The 16,348-nt window shown below is 46.2% G+C and overlaps 1 protein-coding gene across 1 annotated transcript in view; it reads right to left on the reverse strand.

Moving 5' to 3' along the window:
* Positions 1-11,979: 11,979 nt before the first annotated feature.
* Positions 11,980-16,348, reverse strand: part of yipf4 (Yip1 domain family, member 4) — a 33,833-nt gene continuing 29,464 nt past the window's right edge. Inside the window, exons 4-6 of the mRNA XM_055639936.1 lie at positions 15,303-15,380; positions 15,097-15,210; positions 11,980-12,754 (exon numbers count right to left, since the gene is read on the reverse strand). Of these exons, the coding sequence (XP_055495911.1) occupies positions 12,617-12,754; positions 15,097-15,210; positions 15,303-15,380 (330 nt within the window). The 3' untranslated portion in view covers positions 11,980-12,616. The remainder of the gene's footprint in view (positions 12,755-15,096; positions 15,211-15,302; positions 15,381-16,348) is intronic.

The following is a 16,348-nucleotide window of genomic DNA, read 5'->3' on the forward strand; positions in this document are numbered from 1 at the left end:
TAGATGCAGGAAAAATGTTCCCAATGTTGGGCGAGTCCAGAACCAGGGGCCACAGTCTTAGAATAAAGGGGAGGCCATTTAAGACTGAGGTTAGAAAAAACTTTTTCAGCCAGAGAGTTGTGAATTTGTGGAATTCCCTGCCACAGAGGGCAGTGGAGGCCAAGTCACTGGATGGATTTAAGAGAGAGTTAGATAGAGCTCTCGGGGCTAGTGGAATCAAGGGATATGGGGAGAAGGTAGGCATGGGTTATTGATTGGGGACGATCAGCCATGATCACAATGAATGGCGGTGCTGGCTCGAAGGGCAGAAATGGCCTCCTCCTGCACCTAATTTCTATGTTTCTATGTTACTACCCCAGGAGAAGTCCCTTCAGCCCATCAGTAAGTATTCCCTCTGTAAGTATTAAAACTCAGCCCAGTATGTTTCTCCCTCCCTTCATTGGCTCCCTATGAGATCCAGGCCAGGATAGACTTTCCTCCTTCATTGCTGTGATCTGCAGAAAAAGGTGAAAAATGTTTTAAATTGATTCTCCACCATCTCCCCTTTCTTTTGCACACTCTCTCACCTGTTTTGGGCAGAATATCTGTCAGAATAGCTGCCAGTCCACCAGGCCTGAGTGACTGAGCTGCCAGCCCACCAGGCCTGAGTGACTGAGCTGCTAGCCCACCAGGCCTGAGTGACTGAGCTGCCAGCCCAAGAATCCATTCAGCCCACAATGTCCATACTAGCCCACTGGAAACCAGTCCCTTCGGTCCACAACACCCATACTAGCGCTCCAGAAAGCCCTCCCCAGTGGCCACCAATATTGGTATTGATGGAGAGGTGGAATATTGCATTGGGGGACCAGCCCTCCTGTGTGAACATGGGACCCAACGGGTCCCACTTAGTCTAGTAACATTTAAAAGACAATTGGACAGGTACATGGATAAGGAAGGTTTAAAGAGATATGGAACAAATGTACGCAAATGGGACTAGCTAAGGTTAGGCACCTTGGTCAGCAGAAACGTGTTGGGCCGCACAGCCTCTTTCCATGCTGTATAACTGTATGACCATGCTGTATAACTGTAAGTTACCAAGAAAGTTCACGAGGCCAAGGCCTTCAACAAACATCTGCATGGTAAGCTGCTCTGGAAGGTTAGATTTCACGGGGTCCAATTGGATACAGAATTGACGACCCGAAACGTCACCCACTCCTTCTCTGCAGATGCTGCCAGTCCCGCTGAGTTACTCCAGCTAGTTGTCTCTATCAATTGGATACAGAATTGGCATCAGGGAAGGAAGCATAGGGTGATGGTGCAAGGTTGTTTTTCGGACTGGAGGTCTGTGACTAGTGATGTGCCCCCGGGATTGGCCGGGCCCACTACTGTTCGAAAGGTAGGGCCTTGTGTAGTGTCATAGTGCACAGGGATCCAAGAGTACAGGTATGTAGTTCCCTAAAATGCCAATAGGTAAAGAGGGCTTTTAGTTCATTGGCCTTCATCCATTGAGATATTGAGTACAGAAATTGTGATGTTATCTTACAGTTGTGCAGGATGTTGGTGAGGTCGCATTTCTCTTCAATTTTGGTCACCCTGCTATATGAAGGATTTCATTAAGTTGGAAAGAGTGCAGAGAGCATTTACAAGGATGTTGCCAGAATCCGAGGCCCTGGTCTACAGGGAGAGATTGGGCAGGCTTGGACTGTATTCTTTTGAGTACAGGAGACTGAGAGGTGATCTTATGTATAAAAGCATGAGGGGGAACTGATAGGGATAATACATCGAATCATGAACCAGAGGTCATAGGTTTAAGGTGAGGGGGGTGAAAGATTTAATAGGAACCTGAGGGGCAATGTTTTTAAACAAAGGGTGGTTGGTATATGGAACGAGCTGCCAGAGGAGGTAGTTGTGGTACTATACATAGGTATGTTACAATACTTACCTTCAGCAGCGCTGCAATTCTACCACTGGCCGTGTGCGTGTTTTTGGCGCCTTTGGCGGGGGGGGGGGGGGGGGGGGGGGCGTGGTTAATACGCATTTTTTTTCCTACCTTGTCCTGGATTATATTTGGTTGGAGAGCAAGCTTTTGCTGAAGAATCGTTCCGACGGCCTTTCTTGTGTATTTTTCTTTTTTTTAATCGCCAGACTAGTTCTGCGCTGGAGTCATTTTAAAATCAGTTTCTAAAGCCGACAACGGGGACGGATTTCATGCAGGTGACAGGTAAAAGAAAGCCGTTTATTTTATGTATAAAAGTGCTCCTTAAGATGCCTTTAGTTCACATTTTAAGTTGCGAAACGGTGATTTAGTCCCCATACCAACCGGCAATGTTTTTCCTGCCGATATGGGGGTCTAAATCACTGCAAACCGCAACGTTCCAAATGGTCACATTCCAGAAAAACCCACTAGCAAGATGATTTAAATGGCCATTAATTTACAGGTATTAAACATTAAATCCATGACAATGAGATTTAAAAATTATGTTATATTGTGAATTATTGTGTGAATGTTATTTGGACACTTAGGCTATTTAAAAATGTTAATCTATTCTTAAGAAATGGATAGATGTTTAGATCTAGTAATTGAATTTTGTAATTAGCTACAATTAGGTAACTAACTAATTATATTTCAAGTCATCCAAGTCATCCAACCGCTTTAATTTCAAGTCATCCAAGTAAGATTGTTTCATATTTGTTTCAGAATGCTTCAATCTATAATAACTGAAAATTTATTTTAGTTCTCTTAATTTTTAAGAAAGTTATGGGCTTTTGACTGTCCTCGATCACAGCTTTTGTGTTAAGTCAATGGAAAAGCAAGATGCTAATTTCCGAGTATGAAAATGGCCATAACTTTTTTAATACAGAAGATATGAAAGTGAATTAGGTGACAAATTAAACTTCTTTTTATGCTTTATCTGATGGGATAAATTACAGACTTGATTTTTAAAATCTCAAAATTTTGTAACATTGCTACTATACACTAAATGACACTCGGACAAGTACAATTCATGCATAGGAAAGGGTTTGAGGTTGTGAGAACGATTCCCCCTTGGATGCTGCTCTGATCCCTATCACTGGATGACTGACCAAGAGAGGCCAATCCCCAGCATTACTGGTAACAGGGGTCCAATTAGCTGATATTGGGTTGGCCAACTTGAACCTTGTCAGCCTACTCCATATAAAGCCCAGGCATTGTGCTGAGAGAGCTGAGGATGGGAGAGGAGGTGGGTTGCCTTCCTGCTAGCTGTGATCCATCAGTGGCACTGTGTGGTCAAGACTGGACTGCAGGGAAGAAACCCTATAGAGCCAGTGCCTCTACTGAGGCTAAGACTGAATGGCCAGTCTCTGAACGGTCTCCAAAACTAAAACTAAACAAGGAACCCCCACAGCCTTGTCACTCTCCTCCCTTCTTTCATCAGGCAGAAGATGCAAAATCTTCATAGCACAAGGCATCAAACTCAAGAACAGCTTCTTCCAGTTTGAATAGATCTCTCACATGTCAGGGATGAATTTTTGATCTCTCAATCATTGCAGCCCTGCTCTTTTTCAAATTTGCACTTTCTCTGCAGCTGTAACACTATATTCTGAAGACAGACACAAAATGCTGGCGTGGGACAGGCAGCAGCTCTGGAGAGAAGGAACGGTTGAGACCATTCTTCAGACTGAGAGTCAGGGGAGAGGTAGACATAGAGAATTGGAGGGGTAAGGTGTGAAAACAGATCAAAGGGGATGATGATCAAGGAAATGTAGAATGGTACATTGTTAGCTGAGGGGAAGGTGACAACGAGTCCGCAGTAACCAACGTGACCTCCCGGTGGCTCAGCACTTCAACTCCCCCTCCCATTCCGCATCCGACCTCTCTGTCCTGGGTCTCCTCCATGGCCAGAACGAGCAACACCGGAAATTGGAGGAACAGCACCTCATATTCCGCCTGGGGAGTTTGCATCCTGCGGGCATAAACATTGAATTCTCCCAATTTTGTTAGCCCTTGCTGTCTCCTCCCCTTCCTCAGCCCTCCTGCTGTCTCCTCCCATCCCCCAGACTTCGGGCTCCTCTTTTCCTTTCTTCACCCCGCCTCCACCCCCCATCGGTCTGAAGAAGGGTTTCGGCCCGAAAAGTTGCCTATTTCCTTCGCTCCATAGATGCTGCTGCACCCACTGAGTTCCTCCAGCATTTTTGTGTGCCTTTGATTTTCCAGCATCTGCAGTTCCTTCTTAAAATACAGTAATATTTAATCAGAAAGGCAATTAAACTACTTGGAGAACTAGACTAGGGTCAGGGAGGGAAGGAGAGATTAAGGATTATTTGAAGTTACAGAAATTAATATTCATACCTCTGGGTTGTAAAACACATAATGTTGGAGTAACTCAGCGGGACAGGCAGCATCTCTGGCGAGAAGGGATGGGTGACGTTCGGGTGGAGACTCATCTTCAGACTGAGAGTCAAGGGAAAGGGGAACTAGAGATATAGACGGTGACGTAGAGAGATATAGAACAAATGAATGAAAGATATGCAAAAAAGTAATCATGTTAAAGGAAACAGGACATTGTTAGCTGTTGGGTGAGAACGAGAATCTAGTGCGACTTGGGTGGGGGAGGAATGTAGAGAGAGGGAACGCTGGGGTTACTTGAAGTTAGAGATATCAACTGGTTGTAAGCTGCCCAAGCAAAATATGAGATGCTCTTTCTCGAATTTGCGTTTAGCCTCACTCTGACAATGGAGGAGACCTCATCTTGGGCGCAGATGCAGCGTAGACGGAGGAATTGGAAGTAGGGAATAGTCTTTGCAGGAAGCAGGATAGGAAGAAGTGTAGTCGAGGTAGTTGTGGGTGTCAGTGGGTTCATAATAGACGTCAGTTGATAGTCTATCTCCTGTGATGGAGACGGTGAGATCAAGAAAGGGGAGGGATGTGTCGGAGATGGTCCAAGTGAATTTGAGTCCTGTGTGGAAAGTGCTGGTGAAGTTGATGGTCCATGAGTTCTGCATGGGTGCAGGAGGTAGCATCAATGTAACGGAGATATAGAGTTTGTGGATAGGGTCAGGGTATGCCTGGAACAGGGATTGTTCGATGTACCCTACACAGAGGCAGGCACAGCTGGGGCCCATACTAGTACCCATGGTTACGCCTTGGATTTGGAGGAAGTGGGAGCCCAGCACGGCCCAGTTTTACCTTCTTTCCAAAATCCATAAACACAACTGCCCTGGCAGACCCATTGTTTGTCCGACTGAAATAACGTTGACACACCTTGACTGCATCATATCCCCCCCTAGTAATCTCTGGGGTGTAAGCTGCCCCAGCAAAATATAAGGTGCTGTTCCTTCAATTTGTGCTGGGCCTCACTCTGACAATGGAGAAGGCCCAGGACAGAAAGGTCAGTGTGAGAATGGGAGTGGGAGTTAAAGTGTTTAGCAACCGGGAGAGCGGGTAGGCCTAAGCGGATTGAGTGGAGTGCGCTTGGTCTCACCAATGTAAGAGTCCACACAGTTACATTACAACAGTCGATGAGGTTGGAGGAGGTGTAAGTGAACCTCTGCCTGACCTGAAAGGACTGTCGGGGTCCTTGGACGGAGTCGAGGGAGGAGGTATGGGGCCAGGTGTTGCATCTTCTGCGGTTGCAGGGGAAGTACCTGGGGAGGGTCTGGTTTGGGTTGGATGGGATGAGTTTAACCAGGGAGATGTGGAAGGAACAGTCCCTGCGGAAAGGGGTGGCATGTGGCTAATGGCGGGATCCCATTGCAGGTGGCCGAAATGTGCTGTATGCGACGGCTGATGGGGTGAAAGGTGAGCACTAGGGGGGCTCTGTCCCAGCTGAGACTGGGGGGAGGGGGAGCAAGAGCGGAGCTGTGGGATACCGAAGAGATCCATGAGAGGGCATCATCTATGAAGCTAGAGGGGAACCCCGTTCCCTGAAGAATTAGGATATTAACTTCACTGCTAATTCTAACCTGCAAGCATATTCACTCCAATATCTCCATTCCGTTTCTTGAGCTTACTGTCTCCATCGAAGGAGATAGACTATTGACTGACATCTATCTATCTATCTTCTTCTATCTATCTGTATCTATTTCTATCTATCTATCTATCTCAAAAATGCTGGAGAAACTCAGCGGGTGCAGCAGCATCTATGGAGCGAAGGAAATAGGCAACGTTTTGGGCTGAAACCCTTCTTCAGACTGATGGGGGTGGGGGGGAGGCGTGGAGAAGAAAGGAAAAAAGGAGTAGGAGGAGGAGCCCGAGGGCTGAAGGTGAGATAGGAAGGGGAGGAGACAGCAAGGGCTAACAAAATTGGGAGAATTCAATGTTCATGCCTCCAGGATGTTCCTCCAATTTCTGGTGCTGCTTGCTCTGGCCATGGAGGAGGCCCAGGACAGAGAGGTCGGATACGGAAAGGGAGGGGGTTGAAGTGCTGAGCCACGGGGAGGTCAGGTTGGTTAATGCGGACCGAGCGGAGGTGTTCGGCAAAACGTTCGCCAAGCCTCTGCTTGGTCTCACCGATGTAGATCAGCTGACATCTAGAGCAGCGGATGCAATAGATGAGGTTGGAGGAGATGCAGGTGAACCTCTGTTGCACCTGGAAAGACTGCTTGGGTCGTTTGATGGAGTCGAGGGGTGAGGTAAAGCGACAAGTGTAGCATCTCTTGCGGTTGCAAGGGAAAGTGCCCGGTGAGGGGGTGGTACGGGAGGAAAGGGAAGAATTGACAAGGGAGTTACGGAGAGAGTGGTCTTTGCGGAAGGCAGACATGGGGGGAGATGGGAAGATGTGGCGAGTGGTGGGGTCACGTTGGAGGTGGCGAAACGGACGTAGGATTACTTGCTGTACATGACGGCTGGTGGGGTGAAAGGTGAGGACTAGGGAGACTCTGCCCTTGTTGCGAGTGCGGGGATGGGGAGAGAGAGCAGTGTTGCGGGGTATGGAAGAGACCCTGGTGCGAGCCTCATCTATAGTGGGGGAGGGGAACCCCCGTTCCCTGAAGAATGAGGACATTTCAGATGCCCTGGTGTGGAACACCTCATCCTGGGAGCAGATGCGGCGTAGACGGAGGAATTGGGAGTAGGGGATGGAGTCCTTACAGGAAGCAGGGTGGGAAGAAGTGTAGTCCAGATAGCCATGGGAGTCAGTGGGTTTATAGTGGATGTTGGTCATAGTTCTAACACCTGCGATGGAGATAGTGAGGTCAAGGAATGGTAGGGAAGTGTCGAAAATGGTCCAGGTGTATTTGAGTGCCAGATGGAAGTTAGTGGTGAAACGGATGAAGTCAGTCAGTTGTGTGCGGGTGCAGGAGGTGGCACCAAAGCAGTCGTCGATGTAGCGGAGGTAGAGGTCGGGGATGGGGCCCTGGGTACGTATTGAACAAGGATTGCTCGACGTAACCGACAAAGAGGCAGGCGTAGCTGGGGCCCATGCTACACCTTGTATTTGGAGGAAATGGGAGGAGTCAAACGAGAAGTTATTGAGGGTAAGGACCAGCTCCGCTAGGCGGAGGAGAGTATCAGTGGACGGGTATAGGTTGCTTCACCGGTCAAGGAAGAACCGGAGGGATTTGAGACCATCTTGGTGGGGGATGGAGGTGTAGAGTGACTCGACGTCCATGGTGAAGATGAGAGGGTGAGGGCCTAGAGAGTGGAATGCGCGGAGATGACGGAGAGTGTCTGAGGTGTCTTGAACATAGGTAGGGATGGATTTAACCAAGGGGGGTAGGATGGAGTCAAGGTATGTGGAGCACGAACAGGCAGAGACAATGAGTCTACCGGGACAGTCAGGTTTGTGGATTTTGGGGAGAAGGTAAAATCGGGCGGTGCGGGGCTGGGGAATGATGAGGTTGGAGGTTCGGTCATGCAGGACGTGGGAGTTGATGAAGTCGGTGATGGTGCTAGAGATAGTGGCCTGGTGTCTATCTATCTATCTATCTATCTATCTATCTATCTATCTATCTATCTAGTATGGGGACTGGAGGGGTGCGGGAGGGGGGGGAGGAGGCATGTGGGAGGGGGATGTGGGGGGAGGGGTGTGTGTGTGGGCAGGGAGAGAGGATTGAGGGAGGGGGTGTGTATGGGCAGGGGGGAAGGGGTGTGGGGGGGCGGGGGGAGGGTAGATCTAGATAGATTCATAGAGAGACAGACAGGCAGACAGAGAGACAGAGACAGACAGAAGGAGAGACAGAGAGACAGAGAGAGACAGAGCGAGAGAGAGAGAGAGAGAGAGAGAGAGAGAGATAGAGGATAGATAGATGATAGATAGATAGATAGATAGATGATAGGTAGATAGGGCCAAATACAGGCAGGTAGTAGTAGTTTAGATAGGACATGATGGCCGGCGTGGGCAGCTTGAGCCAAAGGGCCAGTTTCTGCACTGCAAGACCTACGACTATAACTTTAGGTTACTCTGCAGTAGGAAGAATGTCATGAAGGTGGAAATAGTGCAGAAAAGATATATGACAATGTTACCTGGACTTGAGGGCCTGAGCTTTATGGAGAGGTTGGTGATCTTATTGAGGTGTATAAGATCACAAGGGGTGGAGAAAAATGCTGGAGAAACTCAGCAGGTGAGGCAGCATCTATGGAGTGAAGGAATCGGTGACGTTTCAGTTCGAGACCCTTCTTCAGACTGATGTGGGGGCGGGAAGAAGAATGGAAGAGGCAGAGACAGTGGGTTGTGGGAGAGCTGGGAAGAGGAGGGGAAGGAAGGAGAAAGTAAGGACTACCTGAAATTGGAGGTCAATGTTCACACCACTGGGGTGTAAACTACCCAAGCGAAATATGAGGTGCTGCTCCTCCAATTTGCAGTGGGACTCACTCTGGCCATGGAGGAGGCCCAGGACAGAAAGGTCGGTTTCGGAATGGGAGGGGGAGTTGAAGTGCTGAGCCACCGGGAGATCAGGTTGGTTAATGCGAACTGAGTGGAGGTGTTGGGTGAAACGATCAACAAAACTACGCTTGGTCTCATCAATGTAGAGCAGTGGATGCAATAGATGAGGTTGGAGGAAGCGCAGGTGAACCTCTGTCGCACCTGGAAAGACTGTTGGGTCGTTTGATAGAGTCAAGGGGGGAGTTAAAGCGACAAGTGTAGCATTTCCTGCGGTTGCAAGGGAAAGTGCCCGGGGAGGGAGTGGTTTGGGTGGGATGGGACAAATTGACTAGGGAGTTACGGAGGGAGCGGTCTCTGCGGAAAGCTGAAAGTGGAGGAGATGGGAAGATGTGGCCAGTGGTGGGATCCCGTTGGAGGTGGCGTAAACGTTGCTGGTCGTGGCTGAACTAAAACAGTTTGTTGTACCACACGTGTCTTTACTTAAGTGTTGAAATTGTTTATAGTCACAGAGTGATACAGTGTGGAAACAGGCCTCCCGGCCCAACTTGCCCACAACGACCAACACGTCCCAGCTACACTAGTCCCACCTGCTCACGTTTGGTCCATATCCCTCCAAACCTGTCCTATCCTATTTATGTGGCAGTGAAGAACACCATCACTGTCCACGGGTGCCCTGGGGGGTTTCTGGGACCACTGGGCACTGCGGGCGGTGGAATGCATCCTTGACAAGCATTGTAATATATTTGCATTTAAGAATACTTGTTTAGATAATTGGGTGATTTTGTATAATGGTAGTGGGTTTGTTTTGTATTGTTTTGTATTGTACATATTATTCTTGCAATAATTAATTAAATTTATTTTTGTAAGAAAAAATACCCAACCATTATCCCAGTGCCGAAGAAAGGCAAGACCTCGTGCCTAATCGACTACCGTCCAGTGGCCTTGACATCCACCATCATGAAATGTTTTGAGAGGCTAGTTATGGAACGTATTTAATCCAGTCTACCCAGCGGCTATGACCCACTGTAGTTCACCTACCGCCACAATAGGCCCACAGATGATGCCATCGCCCTGGCCCTACACTCATCCCTAAAACACCTGGATAAGAGAGACACCTACATCAGACGCATGGACTACAGCTCTGCCTTTAACACCATTATACCATCAAGTTCCGCAGGGGTCGGTGCTGGGGCCGCTACTCTTCACGTTGTATATTTATGATGTGGACGAGGGGATTGAAGGTTTTGTGGCTGTTTGCAGATGATATGAAAATAGGTGGAAGGGCAGGTAGTGTAGAGAAAGCAGGGACACTTGATGAGCATTTGTCGGCACTGGGCCTGTACTCGCTGGAGTTTAGAAGAATGAGGGGGGAACCTCATTGAAACATGCAGAATAGTGAAAGGATTGGATAGAGTGGATGTGGAGAGGATGTTTCCACTAGTGCAGAGTCTAGGACCAGAGGTCATAGCCTCAGAATTAAAAGACGCTCTTTTAGGAAGGAGATGAGGAGCACTTTCTTTAGTCGGAGGGTGGTGAATCTGTGGAATTCTTTGCCACAGAAGGCTGTGGATGCCAAGTCAGTGGATATTTTGAATGCAGAGATAGATTCTTGATTAGTACAGGTGTCAGAGGTTATAGGGAAAAGGCAGCAGAATGGGGTTAGGAGGGAGAACTAGCTCAGCCATAATTGAATGACGGAGTAGGCTTGATGGGCCGAATGGCCTAATTCTACACCTATCACTTATGATGCAAGTTTATCACGTAACTCGCAGGACTTGGTGTCAGCAGTCCATCTGGATGCTCGACTTCCTGACCAACAGATCCCAATCAGTGAGGGTAGGGTACAAATCATCCTCTACGATAATCCTCAACACACAAGGATGCGTTGTCAGACCCCTTCTTTACTCCTTGCAGCCCAAGTCCGTGCAGCCATGTAGAAATGTAATTCAATTTATAAATTTGCATGCAACACTACTATTGTGGGCTGGATATCAAATCAAACCGGATATCACCGGTTGCTAAACACTTTAAATTCCTCGGAGTAAATATCACCAACTTCTGAACCACGCATGTTGAAGCAATGGCAATAAAGCACACTAACACCTCTACTTCCTTTGAAGGCTTAGGATGTTTAGCATGTCTCCAACAACTCTCACCAACTTCTACAGATGCACCGTGGAAAGCGTTTTATCAGGATGCATCATAGCATGGTTTGGGAACAACTCCATCCAAGACCGCAAGGTTTGCAGAGAATTGTGGATGCAGCCCAGACCATCACACAAACTAACCTCCCTTCCATTGAGTGAGGCAGCATCTATGGGGAGAAGGAATGGGCGACATTTCGGGTCGAGACCCTTCCTCAGACTGATGTCGGCGGAGGGGGCGGGGCAAAGATAGAAAGTAGGCGAGACTGTAGGAGAACTGGGAAGGGGAAAGAGAGAGAGAGAGAGAGAGAAAGCAAGGGCTATCTGAAGTTAGAGAAGTCAAAGTTCACACCGCTGGGGTGTAAACTACCCAAGCGAAATATAAGATGCTGTTCCTCCAATTTGCACTGGGCTTCACCGTGACAATGGAGGAGGCCCAGGACAGAAAGGTCAGATTGGGAATGGGAGGGGGAGTTAAAGTGCTGAGCAACTGGAAGATCAGGTAGGTTAAGACGGACTGAGCGGAGGTGTTCAGCGAAACGATCGCAGAGCCTGCGCTTGGTCTCGCCGATGTAGAGAAGTTGACACCTGGAACAGCAGATACAGTAGATGAGGTTGGAGGAGGTACAAGTGAACCTCTGCCTCACCTGGAGGACCCACCCAGTAGGCCCAACCCACCCGCCATGGATTGAGGGCCCAGCCGGTAGGCACGCCTCGCATGCCGCAGACCGGACACTCGACTGCCACGGATGGAGGACGGGATTGATTATCGCAGACTGGAAACCCACCTAGAGACCTGGCCCGACCACCCAGAGTGGAAGGTGTCGGACAGAGGGCCGGTATGTGGACCAGCTGCAGAAGGGAGTGCAGTACCTCCACAGTGCATAGACCGGACGCGACCCGCAGAGATGGAGCAGCGGCAGAGAACACCATGGGTACGCTGGGCAGACGCTGAACTTGATGAAATGGCATCAAACAGGTGGCGCCAGCATTCTATGCAAAATGAATTTCACTCTGTAATGTTTAATTGCATATATGACAATAAATATCCATTGAACCATTATTGGCAGTTTATTTTACAAATGCTTATGTTATAGGTTTTGTATACAACAGAGCAGCTAAAAATAATCCAAGCAAATGCACCCAACTTAAAGAAAATTTGAACTCATCTACACAAAGTGAAGTTTTTAAATGCTCAGAATAAATCTGTTTACAAGATTGCATTACATAAAGGTATCTACAGAATCAATTTCACTTATTATAATCTCATAAAACTGCACATTTTAAAAAGTACATTGATTTCAAAATAACAATGCCTTAGCTTTGAATTTTTCTTCAGGATGTTTCCGAATCAAATTTGGCAGAAATGCTTTTCCTTGGTTATTTCATTCTTGACGTTTCAGCACAGGTATTTAGCACTGCCCGTTCTCCATTCCATGTAAAACTGGTCGCAGCCTTCACCTTTACAAGTCATTTCCACACAAACCAAAAGTTTTAAAACATTAATTAAATATAAATGTACGCTGAACACTAGGAAGTGTTTAAACCTTAGAACTATGCTTTTTGGACCCCAAAATAACATTTGCTGAAGAGGATGAAATTAATTTTCTTCATCATGTAGAGTGCATAGCACTTTTTCCTCACAATGTCCTTGCAACAGTCCTTACCGAAAGTCAAATCTCTTGAATATCAGACACCGGTATACAAGGACAAAAAATAGATGTACAGAAGAAAGATTGGATAGATAAGAAGAGGTTTCTTTGTTTTAAATTCTTCTCCAACCAGCAGGGATGCAGCACTGTAAGCAGCCCAGAACACACCAAACAGCTGTAAAACAAGATTGGTCAAGGAGCATTAACCTCCAACGCAATATCCAAGCAAGGGAATATGCAATATTCTAACAGAAGTTTCCACAAACAGCACCAAGTGCACTTTCTGAGAATGTTCTGAAGAAAAGAATTCCCTTAAGTACTACTCCCATACAAGTCATTAATGCTATAGAGTGCTTCAGTGCTTTTGTCTACAAAAAGCAAGACACGTCTCAACTTCTGCCCACTAGTTTTCTCCCAATCAAATCATTGGTGGGTATATTCATTGCAGCCTTAGCCCAAGCATGGCTAAAATGGTGCAGGTGTCGGTCATTTAGACTATTTTATTGAACGCAACATCAAAACTTCATTAGAAAATTGAAGTCAACGGGGATTAAGGAAAATATGTAGGAGTCGCAACCAACATGAAGAATGATAATTACAGAATCAAAGAGGAACATTACCCAACCACAGGATGATATGGACATATTTTGCCCGGGCTGGATGTTGTATGGAAAGTGATTCACATTCTAGTTCTTCACCTGTTGGTTCGGAGTCACATACAGGCCACACCGAGTAAGGGTGGCAAATGTCCTTCCCTCTAGGTCTTGAACAGGATAGATTTTAAAGTAGTCTGGTCGTTTCAAATTCTTTCTATGCAGGCTTGGCTAGATGCAGGAAGATTGTTCCCGATGTTAGGGAAGTCCAGGACAAGGGGTCACAGCTTAAGGATAAGGGGGAATCCTTTAAAACCGAGATGAGAAGAACTTTTTTCACACAGAGAGTGGTGAATCTCTGGAACTCTCTGCCACAGAGGGTAGTTGAGGCCAGTTCATTGGCTATATTTAAGAGGGAGTTAGATGTGGCCCTGGTGGTTAAGGCGATCAGAGGGTATGGAGTGAAGGCAGGTAGAGGATACTGAGTTGGATGATCAGCCATGATCATATTGAATGGCAGTGCAGGCTCGAAGGGCCGAATGGCCTACTCCTGCACCTAATTTCTATGTTTCTATGTTTCTATCACACAAGTTGTAAATGCTCTAGAATGGCAAAAAATTTGCTGCTGCTCTGAGTGTACTGGACTTCCCGTGGAACTGAATATTATGGTAATTCCTCCTCACTGTTGATATTCTGCATATACATCATTGTCTAAGCTGGACTGTGGACAAATGTTTGTGCAGATTCTCAACTGCTACATTACGCACAACTGTCTCCGATTTCAATGGAGAAGAACTGCTTCGTCAAATGAGTCAATTCAGATTTTTTTAAATTCGAATAGCTTTATTATTTGTCAGGCTATTATTTGTCCCCCTTGACAAAACCTTAAATCTTTTTAAATGTGTTGCACAGATGGATAAAAGTGATATAGTTAACTGTCAAAGATTTAATATTCACATTTTATAGGCAGGGCTCATCTTGTGCCTCTTTACTATCCACACAATCCCATTAAATCACACCAGGGCCTCACTCAGACTGTGTGAATCGCAGCAGTTCTGATCTACAAATAACACCACCCAGTCCTCAGTATTTACTGATTTTTCTATCCGCATTGTTTTATTTAAGATCAGCCTCGGGTTCCATTTCAAATATTATCCAAAGCATAATTCTGGGGTACTAATCCTGTTTGTATAAATGTACCCATCAGATTCAGACACCCGAACCAAGTGACTTCTTTCTGTATGCTGCTTTAATATATAAATATATATTTACACAGCTGCAGTCTATGACTGTTTATGACTTTCTGCTTAGTACAGTTAATGGAAGTCATTTGTTAACTAATATCCTGTCTTTTTCAGTATATAAACATTATGATGTCTTTATTAATGCATATTAATGGCTTTACAACAATATAGTTCATATTTATGTTCACTTGGGGATGCAATGGGTATAAAAGAAAGTGTTTTATCAGCATGTGTGTTTTTGTTATCGAGGGAATCCGTGCCCCCCCCCACACACATATAGATTGGAAGGGTCAAATGCAGGCAAATGGGCCTAGTCCAATATGCTAACTTGGTCAACATCCCCATGGTCTGTCAACTGACCTCAGTCAGGCGAACGACAACAAACAGAGACAGCAGCAGCACTGCAGCTTGGAGCCATGTGCCCTTTTTAGGGGGGACCCCTACGGATGTCAAACCGGATGGCTTCACCCAGCTGCAGATTTCTGGTGCCTCAAACGCAAGAAGAAGGTGGGCTGAAGTAACAGTTTCTGTGCTGTACATCTCTGCCACGGGCAGGTACTAACTTTGTACAATGCCACACATGGCCAGTTCACTGAAGATCTCAGATTTTGGGTTAAGATTTTGCACAACAATCTGTTATTTTCTGCATCATGGCCAACATTTTCATGGAAGATACACACCTTTATAACTGTAGCTAAAAGCTCAAAAGATCGAACAACCAAAAGGACTGGAACAATCGCAATCAGTGGGAGTAGCGAATATCCAATGACTCCAAGAACCTGACCGTATGCAACCTGTAAAATAAGACAGCCAGCTTCACATGATGCACTGACAACACCGGACCAGTACAACTATTTTCTAGACTTAACAAAGTCAGCATTCCTACCTCACCACCAAGAACCCGAGCTAGTAAGAAGATGGTTAGCGATCCAAATATCCAAATTGTTATAATCCATGAAACAACCTGCAAATAATACATTAATGTTTAGTCCAAGACAATTTTTTTTATTCTACAAGTAATTTAACTTTCTTGGACCATGAATGCAAAGAAACAATTTTGTTCCATGTCACAACGACACAATTTAGCTCAAAATGATCCATACAACTGAAAAGTAATATTTTTTTTAATAGGTAGTATCAAGATTCTAGTTAACACCAAAGTGCAGCTCGGGTGTAATGAAAAATGCAGGTCCTTCTTTTCATTAATTCTGGGAAATATGAGCATCACTGCAAGAATGGTATTTATTGCCGAGCTCTTCTTGCTTAGAAAGATGACACTGGCCTTCATCTAAAACCACTGCAGTTTGTGGGATGAAGATACTGCTGCAAGGGTCCTTCATCTGAGGTTTGGACATGCAATGATATAGGAATGGCAAGTTCTAAGGATTCCACTTGGGGAGCTTAGATTAAGAGAATGGAAACAGGCCCTATTGCCCAATCCATTGATGCCAACCAAGACACCCAGTCACAGCTAATCCTCTTTCCCCATCCTTGGCTCCAATCTCTGAATCTTTCAGATACATGTATCTGTCCAAATATCTTTTAAATCATGTTATTGTACCTGCATCACCTATTTCCTGTGGCAGATCATTTCCACATACTGACCACCCTCTGTGTAAAAATGTTGCCCGTTCAGTTTCTATTGAACCTTCATCCTTGCACCATAAACCTTCCAGTTCTCGATTCCCTTACCCTGGGGAAAAGACTGCATTCATCCCAACAATTCCATTCGTGATCTTATACAGCTTGATAATATAACCCCTCAGTCATCTGCGTTCCAAGGAATAAAGTTCTAGCCTGCCCCACCTCTCCCAAGAGTTCAGTCCCTCTGGTGCTGGTAACATCCTAGTAAATCTTCTCTGCGCTCTTTCCAGCTCAAAACATCATTCCAGTGTAACCAAAGCTGAAAGTAAGTGCAGACTCACTGTAACA

This window comes from Leucoraja erinacea, chromosome 8 (assembly GCF_028641065.1).
Source record: "Leucoraja erinacea ecotype New England chromosome 8, Leri_hhj_1, whole genome shotgun sequence".
Classification (NCBI taxonomy): domain Eukaryota; kingdom Metazoa; phylum Chordata; class Chondrichthyes; order Rajiformes; family Rajidae; genus Leucoraja; species Leucoraja erinaceus.